Consider the following 13,973-nt stretch of genomic DNA (forward strand, 5'->3'; position numbering starts at 1 on the left):
GGGTCGAGGTTAGAAATTGTTTGTTTAAATTGGGTTACAAGGTCATCCTTACCGTGCACTTGTGCGGCTTTTCGCCCGTGTGCCGTCGCATGTGTACCACCAGCATGTACTGCGCTTTGAACGGTTTCTCGTCCCGGGAGCATTCCTCCCAGCGGCACACGAAGGACTTTTTGTTGGCGTGGATGTGGTCGTTGTTGATGTGCTTGACCAGCTCGTCCTGGGTGTTGAACTCGAGGGAGCAGTCCCGCCAGTGGCAGTTGGTTTCGATAAAGTCGCCCGGTTCGTCTTTCGGGTCTGTAGAGTCGACGACCTTCGATCCACAGCCACCGCCGAGTCCGTTGCTCTCCATGGTGTGCATTGGGCTGAGGTTGAGCCCGTGGTGCGTTCCGTTGTGGTAGGTTGTGGAGGAAGCTGCCGTCGTTGAGGTTCCCGTGCCGTTGGTCATGCCGTTTTGCGTTGACGTCGGGCTTAGCTGATGGTTTGAGGTGACCATAGCCGGAGGACTTCCCTTGTGCATTGGGACGTGCTGGGTTGGTTCACGTTTGACGCGGGACTTCTTCTGCTGAGCATTGCTGGCACTGTCCGCCTCTTGCCGCGTCACCTGGTTGGACGAGGAGGTCGGTTGTTCCTGCTTCTTGCTAGAGAGATCGGTGATTTGCTGGAAATGGGGAGTTCGACGTTAGTGCTGATTGGGAGTTCCACTGAAGAAGCTTCTTACCTGCGGCTTGGTCAACGAGTGTCCCGGGTGCAGCGGATGGTGCAACGAGAACATGCTGGCCGTTGGCGGGTGATGTCCGGGTAGACCCGGCAGGAAGCCACTACTCCGCAGCAAGTGCTGCAGATGTGGAGGCATGGCCGCATGAACTCCTAGCGCCGGTCCCAGCGCACTAGCCGACAGATGTCCGTACGAGCCGCTGGTACTGCTGCTACGGGACGCGTTCACCAGCGAGGCCAACGAGTTCGGCGAGTACCGAATCATGGAGCTGATGTCGAACGAGTCCGAGTATGGCGACGAGGAGAGGGCCCGCTTGCGGCTCACGCTGGCTCGTATGCTTCCGGGCCGGGGACTGTTGAGCCGGCTCGCGGCATCGATGCTGAAGTGAAAGTCGGCACTGGCCAGCGAGCTGGCGGCCGGGTGCAGGTCAGCGATGGCGTTACGTGCGTTAAGGTACTCCGAGGTGAGACCGAGTCCTGGAAGGGGTAAAGGGTCAGTTGTGTTTTGTCGATGAGGCTTAGACATTTGAAACGTTTTGGAGTTTGGTCGTTGAGGTAACACGCCATAAATGTCAAACTGGCCAGCCCTACCGCGTCAACTTTGTCGCAAAGATGATTTATTTAAAATTGATTAAACTTGAACCCAAATGCGTAATAAACCGACACAAATATGTTCTACTGCTTTGAAGAAATTTCAAAACACGTACGCCAAGAGATGGCGCCAATGGGTCGTTACGATCGAGTCGCGATGACAGTCCCATACTTGATTAGAGCGGGTCGCGGTCAGCTGAGCTTCTTCGTTCAAGTGGGGAAGCTCGCAGATAATGATCTTGCCAAAAGTGACAAAAATATTAATAATGGTGTGTTTTTACTGCTCCAAGGTTCCAAGGAGGAGGTGCTGTCTTGGGCCTCTTGACGAAAGGTTGGACCGAGCAGTGCCGCCGTGAGCTGTCACGTTCAAATCGCAGTCATGTAAGACCTTGATTAATACACACTCCAAGGCACACATCTTTCTGCACAAGCTATGCTGCTGCAGTCCGCACTATCGGACCACGTATAAACACATAAACTTAATTTACGAGTTTATGACTGCGTTTATAATGCGATTTGGTCAATCTCGCGAAACGTTCAAGCCGCCGCGTGACTCACTCTTTGCGCGTGAATTAATTGGCCAGCAGACGAAGGGGCGGGGAAGGGGACGGTGCCTCGAGCAAAGTGCCAATAAAAATTGGTGTCTTCCGCGCAAGCCGCGAACAAATGAGTGACATCTATATTTCATGTCACGGTGGGCCTCCTCCTGCCTTTTTGGACAACGCAGGGGGGGACCCGGATTTAGAACCGCGACGGAGTTATAAATAATCTAAGCCGAGTGCGCATTAAGCTGGACAGGCGCGAAAAGTTGCCTAAATTGAAGTGAAAATGAAGCCATTTGCTGACGGGGAGAAGGGGGGCCGTGACATCAATCTTGGCCGCACTGTCACCTGAAGTTATTCGCGGAATCGTTGATTAGACGTGATCGCATTAGAAATTGTTGAGCGTGCCTCAGCGACCAAACGGTGCCGATTTGACAGATCGCTTTAACTTTATGATTCAAATCAACAAACACAAATCTGTCAATAAGGGAGCGTTCTTTTATTACGTAACGCAGTAGGGGGGGAGGGGGGGGTCGGAGGCCGCGTTACGCTCTATACAAAATTTTTAAAATTTGTATGGAAATTTTGTTACGAGGGGGGGGGGGAGGGGGTCTAAAAGTCCGATTTTTCGCGTTACGTAATAAAAGAACGCTCCCTAACTAGTTAACCTCAGCTCTTTAACCTGCTTTATTAGTTTGCGAGCCATACATCATAGTTGAGCTTCCTTCCCGGAGCATCTTCCTCCTCCGGGGAATCCAACTTGCCCAACTCGCACATATTTCTCTCCATTCAACTATATATTTTTTGTTTTATGTCCAACGGAAGTTGTCTTCATCATCATCTGTTTTCCTACGCGTTCTGAATGGACGCTCCCAACTTCTTCTTCTGTACAAGTTGACTTGCCACAACTTGCCTTATTTATAGAGTCTAATGTGGCCCATTTGCTTGCCATACACGCACCCAACCGCCAGCGCACTGCCAATAGACGGGAGGTTCGTTTTTGGAATAGGAAGGGAAATCCATCGGAACGGAATCCGCCCAGTAGTCCGAGCGATCGGTGCACACGTGCGTGATTTATTGTTTGTTTACGAGCACATACCAAGCGCTTGCGAACGCACAAATGTCAAGTCAGGTTGAATTGTCAAAACAACCGTTTGCTTGATTAGGTGCGAGCCACACCGTCTTCTTTCGCAAGAATGATCGACGGGTTCGATTTTGGGATAATTAGACAGTTTTCATTCAAGTCACTTACAGGGAAAAATTCAAGTGTTTTTAAATGGGTTTCGCTTGATTGTTTTTCGAACTTTTTTGAGAATCTAGTCGGTGGAGGCGGTCTGCGAGCGAGGTCGATGAGGCAGCCGTCGTAAAAAGTCGATAAAATCTGAGGGAGTGGAGTTGGGGCCTTCATTCCGCGGATTGTTTCAGAAAAGATAAATTTTGTGTGCGCAATATTCCAAATTAGCTTGCGTTTACTAATATTTGTTTTCTTCTGTTTTCAGGGTTTTGCATTTCAATGGTAAGTAATAAAATTCTTTTTTAAATTGTATTGTAAGACGTTCAAGGTTGTCTCCAATCTCTTTAAAATTCACACATGCCTTCAATAATCATAAAGTTTGGAAAATCTTAAGCGAGGTTTGTTCAATTGAATTCAAAAATATAGACTCATGGACATATTCATCTTTTTGGACAGTAACCTAAATTAGGTTTTACGCCGACTCGGTTTTGAGGTTAGAAATTTGACAGCTTGGCTGCACTGTATACATTTTTTGCACGTGTGTCTCTGTAAAAATGTGTGTGCGTGTGCGCTCGTGACGTCACGCTGTAAAACCTAATTGTATTGTTTGGCTACTGTCCAAATGCAAATGCAAAATCATTTGGGACGAAAATGCACGACAATTTGAAAAGAAATGAAGGCTTTTGTTTGAACATCTTGAGAAGTTAATAATCTGGGGGAAAACTTGCTCTTGAGCAACTTCAAATCTCGCAGCAAGGTTTGAAATTTGACGTTTGACAATGCCAAAATGTGGCGCTCCTGTACCAAACCGGTTCTCTCCGGCAAACTCGGGAGTTTTTTTTTTGAAAGGTCCAATAAAGCAAATTTTCCAGTTTTTGCTTTTTGAGTGTTTTTGAAACCGCCTTGAGTCAGGGATATTAAAAAACACCCAAAAAGCAAAAACTGAAAATTTGGTATATTGGACCTTTTCAAAACCTCGTTCTACTAACCAAATATTGTTCCGAGCTATTTTACGATTCTGGGCCATTATGACCAAATCCATTGATACTCAAAGGTGAAGTTTGCATGGAAAAAATCGGAAAAATGTATGAAAAACACAATTTTCTCATTGAGATTCTCATTGGAATTTCTCTATAACTATGTCGAACATACCGAAAACTCGATCGTGCAAAGTTACTAGCGATTTTAAAAAAGTATTATTTGCAAACATAAATAATTATTAAATGATAACCAATCCATTAGAAAAAAATGCTAACGCTTTGCTTCTTGTAAGTAACACTAAAGAAAAAGTTTACGATACATTATCGTGTTAAAAATTATGAATTAACATGAATAAAACTCTCGTGAAGCATGATTAAGGAGGAGGATTTCTGGAAAGTATATAACTGAAAAATGTTAGAAAATCACAAAGATCAATCTGATTTATAACATGATGAAGATGAAATTCAGTTGTGTTTATTTCGATACCGTCCGAACAATAATCTTTTTTTTTGTTTGTCAATCATTTCGAAATCTTGGAAAACGATACAGCTGTACCAGAAAAATGTACCAGAATTGAAAAAAATCATCAATTATTCAGATGAAACTGGCACACAATATAAAAAATCGGTTTAATATGATCAATCTTTCAAACCGTAATGCAGATTTTGGGGTTTTTGCTGAATGGCACTATTTCGCTACCGCACGTGGCAAAAGCTCTAGAACCCATGAGAATTATTTCATCTACTACAGCCAGCTCTACATTTGTTCTCGCTTCAAATAAAAGAAGAAATAAAAGACATAATTTGATAAAGTGGGAAGAAATGAGGAATTAGGAAAAATATAAAAATAATAGATAAATTTTCGAAAATTGTATTGTAAAAACTCTTTAGCATTTGCAAATAAATACTAAAAGTTAAAATTTTAACTTAATATGGTTCAATGACACTGAGATCAGGAAAACAGTACATTAAAAATTACCCAATAAATATCCCTCAACAAAAAATAGATTGTTCGAGGTATTGATTAGCTCAAAATCGTATAAAATTATAAAAATAATTCATCTTACAGAACACCAGGTAGCAGTTATTGATCAGCGCGCCCAAGTGCTTCTAGCAGATGCGGCGAGTGTAGCTGATGTAGGTAATCTCAAATACTCAAAACTTTAAAATTCAATATCTCTGGAACGAAACATATTCCTTTCTGTCGATAAGTGATTCTTATGTAAAATTGGCCGGGGAATACGATGGTGAGGTCAAATTTAAAAAATAAATAGGGCTGTTTTGAGATACGGCCATTTAAAGTTTTCAATTGCGCAATACAGGTAGAAAAAAAATTTTAATCTAAATTTTGATCACGGAAATGGATTCTACGTCCTTTCCTTCAAAATTGAGTCTAAGACCGACCCTCTAAGATTTGTGGTTCCTGAGTTATCGCCGTTGGAAGATAGGGGTTTCGCTCAAAATCGCCAAAAGGTCGATTTTTTGGGAGGGTACAAAAATAGAGGGGGCGGTCCGATTTGGATGAAGTTCGGGATTTTTGCATGTTTTGATAGTCTCAACAGCTCTGCCAAATTTGAGCAGAATCGGAGATCATAATTTTCAAATGGTCAAATGGTACATTTAAAAAAAATTTAAAGCTACAGCTTCACTATGATTTCTACTGGCAAAAAAGCACTTTATATGCAATATGTTTTTTTGTTTTAAATTTGTTTCTTTATAAGACAAATTTAGAACAAAAAAAAAAGATTGACGTTTTCAGAAAATTACGTTGTTAACTGCCAAATAATGTTTGTGTTGTAACTCAAAATATAAATTTTCAGAAAAATGTAAACATAAAAAACATGAATATTTTGCGCAATTTCGTTCCCGTGTGAAAAACAGAAAAAGGGCATTTTTTCAATCTTATTCCGTTTCTAGAATTCCCATCAAAACACACAAGTAAAAAAAAAAACAAAAAAAAATTGAAGGAAATTGAGAATTCTCGGAATTTATACGATTTGTTATTTATTTGTTGTTATTTATCTTTTTTTTTTAATTTTTAAAGCAGAATTTAAAATTAAAAAATTATGGGCGATTTCTTAACATTAGAATTAGGGTGGTCTCGGGAGAGAATCGGGAACTTCGTAACCGAAATCTGGTGGCCACCATACTTAACAGTTATGTATACGTGAAAATACAGTGCGTTTGAAGTAAATTTCTTAAAGTCGGCTTTTCGTAGATTTACATCCGTTTCAGAAAATTTAATTGATGTATACGGATTAAAATTTTTAGACTATATGCAATTTTCTTAAGAAGTTATCTATTTATGCAGTGCAACGCAAATGTACAGGTTCAATTCCCGCCGTAGATAGGATTATTTTTTCGTTTTATATATCGTTTTGTCTGAACAGTTGTCGTTTCAAGTTGACCTGAAATCGCAGATTTCTGCTGACCAACGCTTCAATAACAGTAGTTCAGATCTTCAATTTCGCTGATGCTGGCTCAAACGTGCCCAGCTCCTCAATTGACGACCATGTAGTCAAAACAACGGCATTTGGCGAACGCCAGAAATTGGATCAGTAAACAACCAAGCGGCGCGACTTACCATGCAACGACGCCGACGCATGCTGCAGCGAGTAGAGATGCTCCATGTAGCCGGGTATCCTGTACGCCGGGTGGAAGTCTCCCGGATGGGGCACCGGCACCGAGGGCAGCGTCGTCTGTCCCGCAGACGACTGCTGCCCGCCCGGCGGACTGCCGGGACCACCGTTGGTCGTGGGCAGGCCCGGGCTAGAGTGACCCAGTCCGGCCGCTACCCGGGGCTCTTCGGGGCCCCCGGGGCTGCTGGACGCCCCGGAGGTTGCGGGTGGGGAAACCGTCGTTGTGGGGACGGCCAGCGCTGGGGCTGGCGGCTGGTGGTGGTGAGGTAATACTGTACCGGCGGCAACGGCGGCGGCCTCTGCGCTGGCCACGGCAGCGGCCACGGCGGCTCGACGGGCGCTCAAAAGTTGCAACTCTGCGAAATTTGCATTGTTACTCAGTCTGGAAAGAGGAGAAGGAAGGCAAAAAAAGTCAAATTAAAATATTATGTTACTCACATACTGGCCGAGAGAGAGAGAGGGCGAGCGAGATTCGCTTGATCGAAGGCCAGATTGGGTCTCGGGGACCAAGGCGCAGATATGCTAATCAGGAGCTTCTTGTTCGCTAACCCCGGGAGGACCGCGTGTTAAAAGTGTTTTAGAGCGAGCGCGTAACTCGATACCCAAACCAATAAATAATCCTTTGATGACTTTTTCGTCTCGGATGGGGAACGACCTTTTTACCCCTCACAGACCTTCGACGGTCCGTTAACGCTCGTTTGCGCGCAGAAATTAGTTTTTGCGCGCTGGATGAGGGTAAAAAGCAGGCCGTTCCTTTGGCTACCCTTTTTTTAGTACAGTTGTACTAAAACGACCGCGTCGCGCGTAGAGCGAGGGCGATCAAAGTTCCGCAACCCGTTGCAAGATCAAATGTTTACACGCGTGTTTAGACTTCAAAGCTTGACGTTGTTGGTGCACGTTTGTGGTTGGGATCACTCTCCAGGTGCGGGATCAACGGCAAGATTAAAGCCTGAGCCGAAAAGGCAACTAAAACTTGGTCGGCGGAAGTGGCCGAATCGATATTTCAATCAACTGGCAGCCCTGCGCAGTGCGGGACCTGGACCGAACCCGCACTAGATCAAAGAGAGTAGGAGGGGAAAATTAATTAACAATTGGTGCTGGAGTCCGGCGCGGACGGAGCGTGCTGGATCTGGATTAGTTTGTTTTAGTAACCGTTGTAAACAAACATGTACGCGCATTGTTCGGCCTTTTGTAGCCTTTACAGGTCGATTGATGTAGGAACGTGATCGCCAATGCGTGTAGAAGGTGCATTTAGAACAGTAGTTGTCACCTACTGCCTCATCGACCAAATGCACATCCAAAATAACTAGGCTACGGAAAAGATCCGGCAGCAATTTTGTGTGGTGTGACGTTTGCGGGGAGAGTCGAAAAAATGTAAACAAAGTTATGGGAAAGTGCATTGACAGATATTTGGACGAAATTTGAATAAGTTTGGTAATCTGGCAGCGCTGTTTGATCGCTGGAGCTGTCAATCGCCTTACCGACCAAACCTATCCGAAAAAGGGCAATTAGGACGCGCTACTTGGGCAATTACTTAGCACGTTCGGGTTCCGAATCTCGTTCCAACTGGCTTGACTTCTCGGAAATGCCGGAGATGCCAACCAATTCACACCCGGGTACTAATCAAGATCGGTTCGCTGGTGGTGCATCACCGTCGTCGTCGATCTTCCAGCTGAACACATGCCATCGTCGTCGTAGTAGTCACTAAGCTTATGAATCTATCATCGCTGCCCCTCGATCTCTCTCGCTCGCTGTATTTACAATCTGTTTGTTTTGCTAATATCGCTGTTATTATAGCGCATATATTTATACAGTTTTAGATCCCCGCGGCCATAAGTAAACACGATTTTGTGTGGACGATGAAGACATAGTATAGTTTCTGGAGCGCCAACTCTTCTTGCTGCCACCGCGATGTCGACGCGATACGATCGCGGCAGATGATGGACGATCGTAGGCCGCTTGATCCCTCGCGGGATTAGGCGCTTGAGATATTTACTTTTAATCCAATTTGTTGATACAGCAGAGTTGGTTGCTGGTCAAATATTGATCCGTTCAATTACCGGTGATCGCCGCGGACAAGTCGTCAATATTTGACTAGACGAGATATTCGGGGGCCGCACGTCACAATCTTTCCCGTGACATTTTGTCCACGGCGTAACCTCGTCGGGACAATTCCAAGACTTGGTTAACTCTCAATTGATGACTCTGTTAGCCGAAGTAGAGTTCGCTTTCGTTTATGTTCGACAAACTTTGCGCGAGCGCGTTGTGTTTGATCTCTATCATTTCAATTGAAAGCCAAGCCGCGTCGTCGTCGTCGTCGAAGACAATTCCCAGGAATTCTGGTCTGCGCTGCGCTGCGGTGAAAAGGCTGATTTGAATATGCGTTGTTTGCCGATTCGCAGGCGAAGGCAAGCTAAGAAACAATATGTTATTATCTGATCGCCGGGGATGAAATATTAAAATGTCGAAAATTGCTCTGCCTTGCTGCGCGTCGATGATCGCAATCGTTTAACATTCTTGTTGGGGGCCGCCACAAATGAAAACACGCTCGGGTCCATGTAGTGCGTTGTCGTTGTGATCAATTGAGACCTCCTTGGCAGGTCATCATGCTCGGCAGAGTTGGCACTTTATGGTGATTTATGCTGATTGTGTTCCGCAGAAGTGGATTGCTCAATCACGCACATTTTGCTGTGGGTTGGCACATAATGACAGCTTGTGCAGTTTCAATTAACAGTGTGAAGTGACAGTTGCCACTGTGACAGTTTAATGGTGTCAAAGTGGATACACTGAAATCCTTATGGTTTGATACCTATTGTTGTCAAACAAACGGAATCACTTTTCTCTTTAACACCCGCTTTACACAGAGCTCACACTTACTACCGAATGTTTGATAGTAAGTGTGAATCCCGTGTAAAAAGTGACAGTTCATTACTGTTATGTTTGACTTTGTCAAAACAACGGTTTACAAAATAAAAAGTGTCAAAAGAAAAAGTGATCGACCACCGGGGGTTGAGTGTACTGCCATTGTTTGCCCAACTGTCAGCGCTCGTGAGTGACTGAGTGCCGGCCATTTGAGGAGAGAACAATAGCAGGCGAAAATTGCTTGCAGACCACCGTTTTCCACCGGATTTCCAACGCAAACAAAACCAAATCCGAAACCGTGCAGCAGGTATTTCCTTTCACGCTGGGTTTCTTTACGGAAAACCCTCATGTTTTGGTCCCGCAAACCGATCGGGTGGTCCTCCCGCCACAAGATCCTCCCTTACTTGAACGAAAATTCGCGTGAACTCCGGCATCTAGACGGTATTGTTCAGCAACGGCAGCCCAAGTAACATCGCAGATCCTTTGTTCACGCGAGCTGTGCTGTGCTGGATCATGTATCCGATGAGGGCCGCGCGCAATGCTGGTCCATTCTTCCCTGAAAGGATGATTGCTTTATTTGATAAGCAAATTATCTATTATGATGGGATTGTGTTTTTCCTACCCTTTCCTTTCTGACCGCGCGCAGCGCACCGAGCATAAAAAGCGATCGCGAATAATTGAGAAATAACATTTCATAAATAGAAAGAAGCGAAATAATACGCGGTGAAGAAGGAGGGGGAGAGATCGTTTTGCCCGAAAGGGTTCTCCCTGGTCGGGATTGAGTTGCACATCGCCGGGTACTGCAGGTACTACTCCACACAGGAAGATTAAATAAGGGGAAGAAAATAACAAAGGCGAGGAGAAAAGTAAACAATTTGCTGCGAGGCATAAAAACGAGAAAATTATGATCAGTGGGGCTCAGCCTCCGCGAGATGTGTTCTTCTCTGCTCTCGAGGATTTCGGGGCAGGTGAGGACGCGTTCGGGATCCTCGACTCGGTCGCCGGAGTGTAGATAATCGCGCGCGCCCATGACTTCATGATGTGCTGGGGCTCGAGAGGCGTTCGATTGAGCGTGATAAAAATCACTGCTTCGGCGTGTTCTTTCCCCGTCGCTCGTTCCAGCTGATCGCTTTTAATTGAAGCCCCCATCGGACTTGGCCACGCCCACCAATTCAGCGGACCCCGATCACGCCTCCGCAAGCCGAGGGGTCTTAATTTAATTCCTTTTGTTTTGCCAGGTCAGGCCTGACCGTTTCGTGGCTGCAGAGATTGATCAGATTGGGAAAAATCCACAATTCGATGCGCGCTCCGTCGATTCCAGAATTTCACCCCGAAGAACACTCACCTCGAGGGAAAGAAGTTCGTGATTCTCTCACACAAACGCGCGCTTCTCACACGGCGAAAGAACAATCACAAAATCAAACAAAACAAAGTAGGCGACGCGCGCGGCCGCACGATCGGATACACTAGTAAACACACACAGGAGACCACGACGTTCCGGGGCAAACTGGCGATCGAGAGCCGGTGGCCGATCGGTGAGAGGTCCGTTTGTTTTTTTCCTCCTCTGAGAACGAGCAGTGAGAGGATCACGGGGGAGAGAATGAGTAAAGAGAGGAAGAGAGACAATTGGTTACGCTCTTTATCAATGTTTTTGTTTGCTCAACGCGGAGAGAATGGGCTCTCAAATACCGACACAACCGAGTCCGCTCGTGACCAGATAAGGATGACTCAATCTGTGTATGCGCGGAGGAAATGATTGAATTGTTATGTCAAAAGCTGTTACGGAATGTTTTAATGGCGCACTCGTCACTCACGCGAATAGAGCAGATGGCGCCCTGTGCTCGTCTAATGAGTTCCCGGAAAGTCAGGACCCAAAACGATGAGTACCTGCTGGTCAATTTGCAGATTTGACTCAGAGTGCGCAGATGCCAGCAGTTCTCCTTTCGGGTCCTGATTAAATCGGAAATTATACATTTGGCCAGTGCACGTTTGTTCGTTTCTTCCGTTCCTTCGTGGCAGTTCACTGCAACGCCGTTGGGCACCCTTGTTTCAAACTTCGGCTGAGAGTGTGCGTGAGACGCGCAGGAGGCTGTGCAGAAAAAAAAACACATAAATATCTAAATTAAGCCATTATCTTCCGAGCCGAGTCGGGTCTGGGAAGCTGGGCTGGGTCGGTCTTCGTTAGGAAGACCTGCGGCGGCAGGAACCGTCATAATGGGAACTGCAGTCCGGTGCGTGACTTTTATCAGCTAGTCTGAGTTGGTTGTTGCGAAACGCTTGTTTGCTTAAAATAAGCGGCTTTGCACAATAGAGGGAACGCTGGGAATCGGGAGATAAGGCAGAACCTTGTGAAGGGTTGGAAGACTGCGAGGGTGCGCCGCGTGCAGCAGAGAACTCATCGTCGGGGGCCCTTTGCTCTTTTGCCGCCCGGTAATCAGTGCAGATTGGGTGGTTGTTATTGTGGTTTTGTGCAGAATGACACCGCCGCGTAGTTGGGGCCACCCCACGATAAAATGGAACTGCTGCACGCACCCTCGGTGCACTTCGGTCGATGAGGCAATTTGACAGTTCTGGGTGACGCGTCTGGTTGACGGAGAAGAGAACAACAACACGCTAGGCATTGTGAAAGCTTAGTAAAGGTAAGTGATTCTTGGTTCCCCGCTGTGCAAAAACATCGAAGTCGCAAATCCAAGCCGCGTCTAATTAACCTGAATGTCCAGAGCGCTCAGGCAGGCAAGGCAAGAAGGAGTCACCACCCGAATCGCGGTCGCATCCATTAGCATCGCGACATGATTTCCGATTCCACGCAGATTAAACCTGTTCGATTGCTGCTCCTCGCCAGCTCGCGGAGCAGGTTTCCCACAGAACATGACAGCGCGACAGCGCAGAGCTCGGGTGGAAATAATTGGATCACATGGAACCGCGCGCCGCGATCACCATCGGATCCCTGCCGTTAAAAGTTGGACGACCGGGGACATCGCGGTTCCGGGCATCGATCGACGGGGTCCGGTCCAGCGAGAGAGAGAGATAGAGAGAGGGAGATGAAGATAAGTGGATTGATGAGAATGTAAATAATGAGCGAATCCTCCCAGCAGCGCAGAGCCGTTGTGGAAGCCGAAGATGGGTGGGAAGTGAAGAAGGAGGTTGGTGCGAGGATCTTGACGGAGAAGATGATTGACTCGGTCGGTCCCCGATGATGAAATAATGTCTTCTTTTCCAGCGACTCTCTATAATTAAAGCTGGTTTCGGATCGGAGTCCGCTCGAGGGAGCCGTTGGTGGTGAGGCGTTTTATGACATGCGATTGTGCCGGCGCGATTGGATTCGTGTCGGGAGATCTCTCGGCTTGGCGAAAGGAGCGAAGCGACAACGACGAATCCTACCGAAAACAAGCTGATAAAGATGTCATAAAAGCAGTTTTTTGCCCACTCGAGGAGCTTTCGGTTTCGACCCGGAGGCGTTTCCGAGCGGGGATCATTCGGTCGTGAAATCCGCTTAAATCAAGTCGTCGCGGGATCGAATTCCAGCAGTGGGCGTGATTGGCGGCGTGCGCGGTTGACGAGCTGCCCCCTGTAACTGTCAAACGGCGGTCACCTTTCGACGGTCGATGGTTCCATTTTGGGACGTTCAGTCGCAGGGGTGCGACAGAGGTGTGAATTTCAAACGCGCCCTGACCGCAGGGGTGTTCGCACAGAAAAGGAAACTTTATAAATAATTAATAACCTCCACAAGAAGGGGTAAGCCCCAGTCTCCCGAGGAGATACGTAACAGGCGGTTACAAATATATTCATGTTTCATTATGCCCCTCGTTGAACCAAACGCGCGCAAGGTTAGGGCTTCTGCTAGACGCTGGTACTGGTACCTCGGAAGAAAGAAGCGAAAAAAGGTGCAAAAACGAAGCAAAAAGTCACGGCGAGGAGGAGATTTCGCCTAGTATGTATGTTTTACAAATTGCTTCCCCCTTGCGCGTTGCTTCTTCCTTTTCGCAGTGCAGACTTCGAGCAGCTCGAGAGTCGACTCGGCGGGGACGCATCGACGGCGTTGGCAGCGTCCGGAACGTTCACTTGCCTTCTATGTGATATTATTAGTTAATGTGTTTAATTTACTTGTTACTACATTTTACTTATCGTCATTGTTTCGCCGCGCGCGGAAGGCACGTGCTCCGGCGGGCCTCCATTATCTGTGTGCAAACGAGCTCTGGAGTACGTCGCAGATCATGGGAAGTGGACGAAGACGTTTGAATCGGCTGGCAAACGTCAGATGGAGATCCGTGTTGCCAGTTATATCAGGAAAACGCGTAACGAGGGGTAGTTCAAAGTGTGTGACTGGACTTCGCCTTACAGCAGATTTCAGGCATAACCGTCTTCGCCCTAGAGCCAGTGACAATGGCTTGGAAAGCAGACGTCCACGACC

General features: G+C 46.6%; 2 protein-coding genes across 2 annotated transcripts in view; one reads left to right on the forward strand and one right to left on the reverse strand.

The window, feature by feature from the left end:
- Positions 1-3,376, forward strand: part of LOC6031626 (sodium-independent sulfate anion transporter) — a 31,333-nt gene extending 27,957 nt beyond the window's left edge. The window contains exon 4 of the mRNA XM_038256992.1: positions 3,347-3,376. The gene's annotated coding sequence lies outside the window, so the exon portion shown is untranslated. The remainder of the gene's footprint in view (positions 1-3,346) is intronic.
- Positions 1-13,973, reverse strand: part of LOC6031627 (transcriptional activator cubitus interruptus) — a 71,710-nt gene that overhangs the window by 3,580 nt on the left and 54,157 nt on the right. Inside the window, 3 exon segments of the mRNA XM_038256789.1 lie at positions 53-658; positions 719-1,191; positions 6,646-7,082. Coding sequence (XP_038112717.1) covers positions 53-658; positions 719-1,191; positions 6,646-7,082 — 1,516 coding nt within the window.

The sequence above is a fragment of the Culex quinquefasciatus genome, chromosome 1 (assembly GCF_015732765.1).
Source record: "Culex quinquefasciatus strain JHB chromosome 1, VPISU_Cqui_1.0_pri_paternal, whole genome shotgun sequence".
NCBI classification, from domain to species: Eukaryota; Metazoa; Arthropoda; class Insecta; order Diptera; family Culicidae; genus Culex; species Culex quinquefasciatus.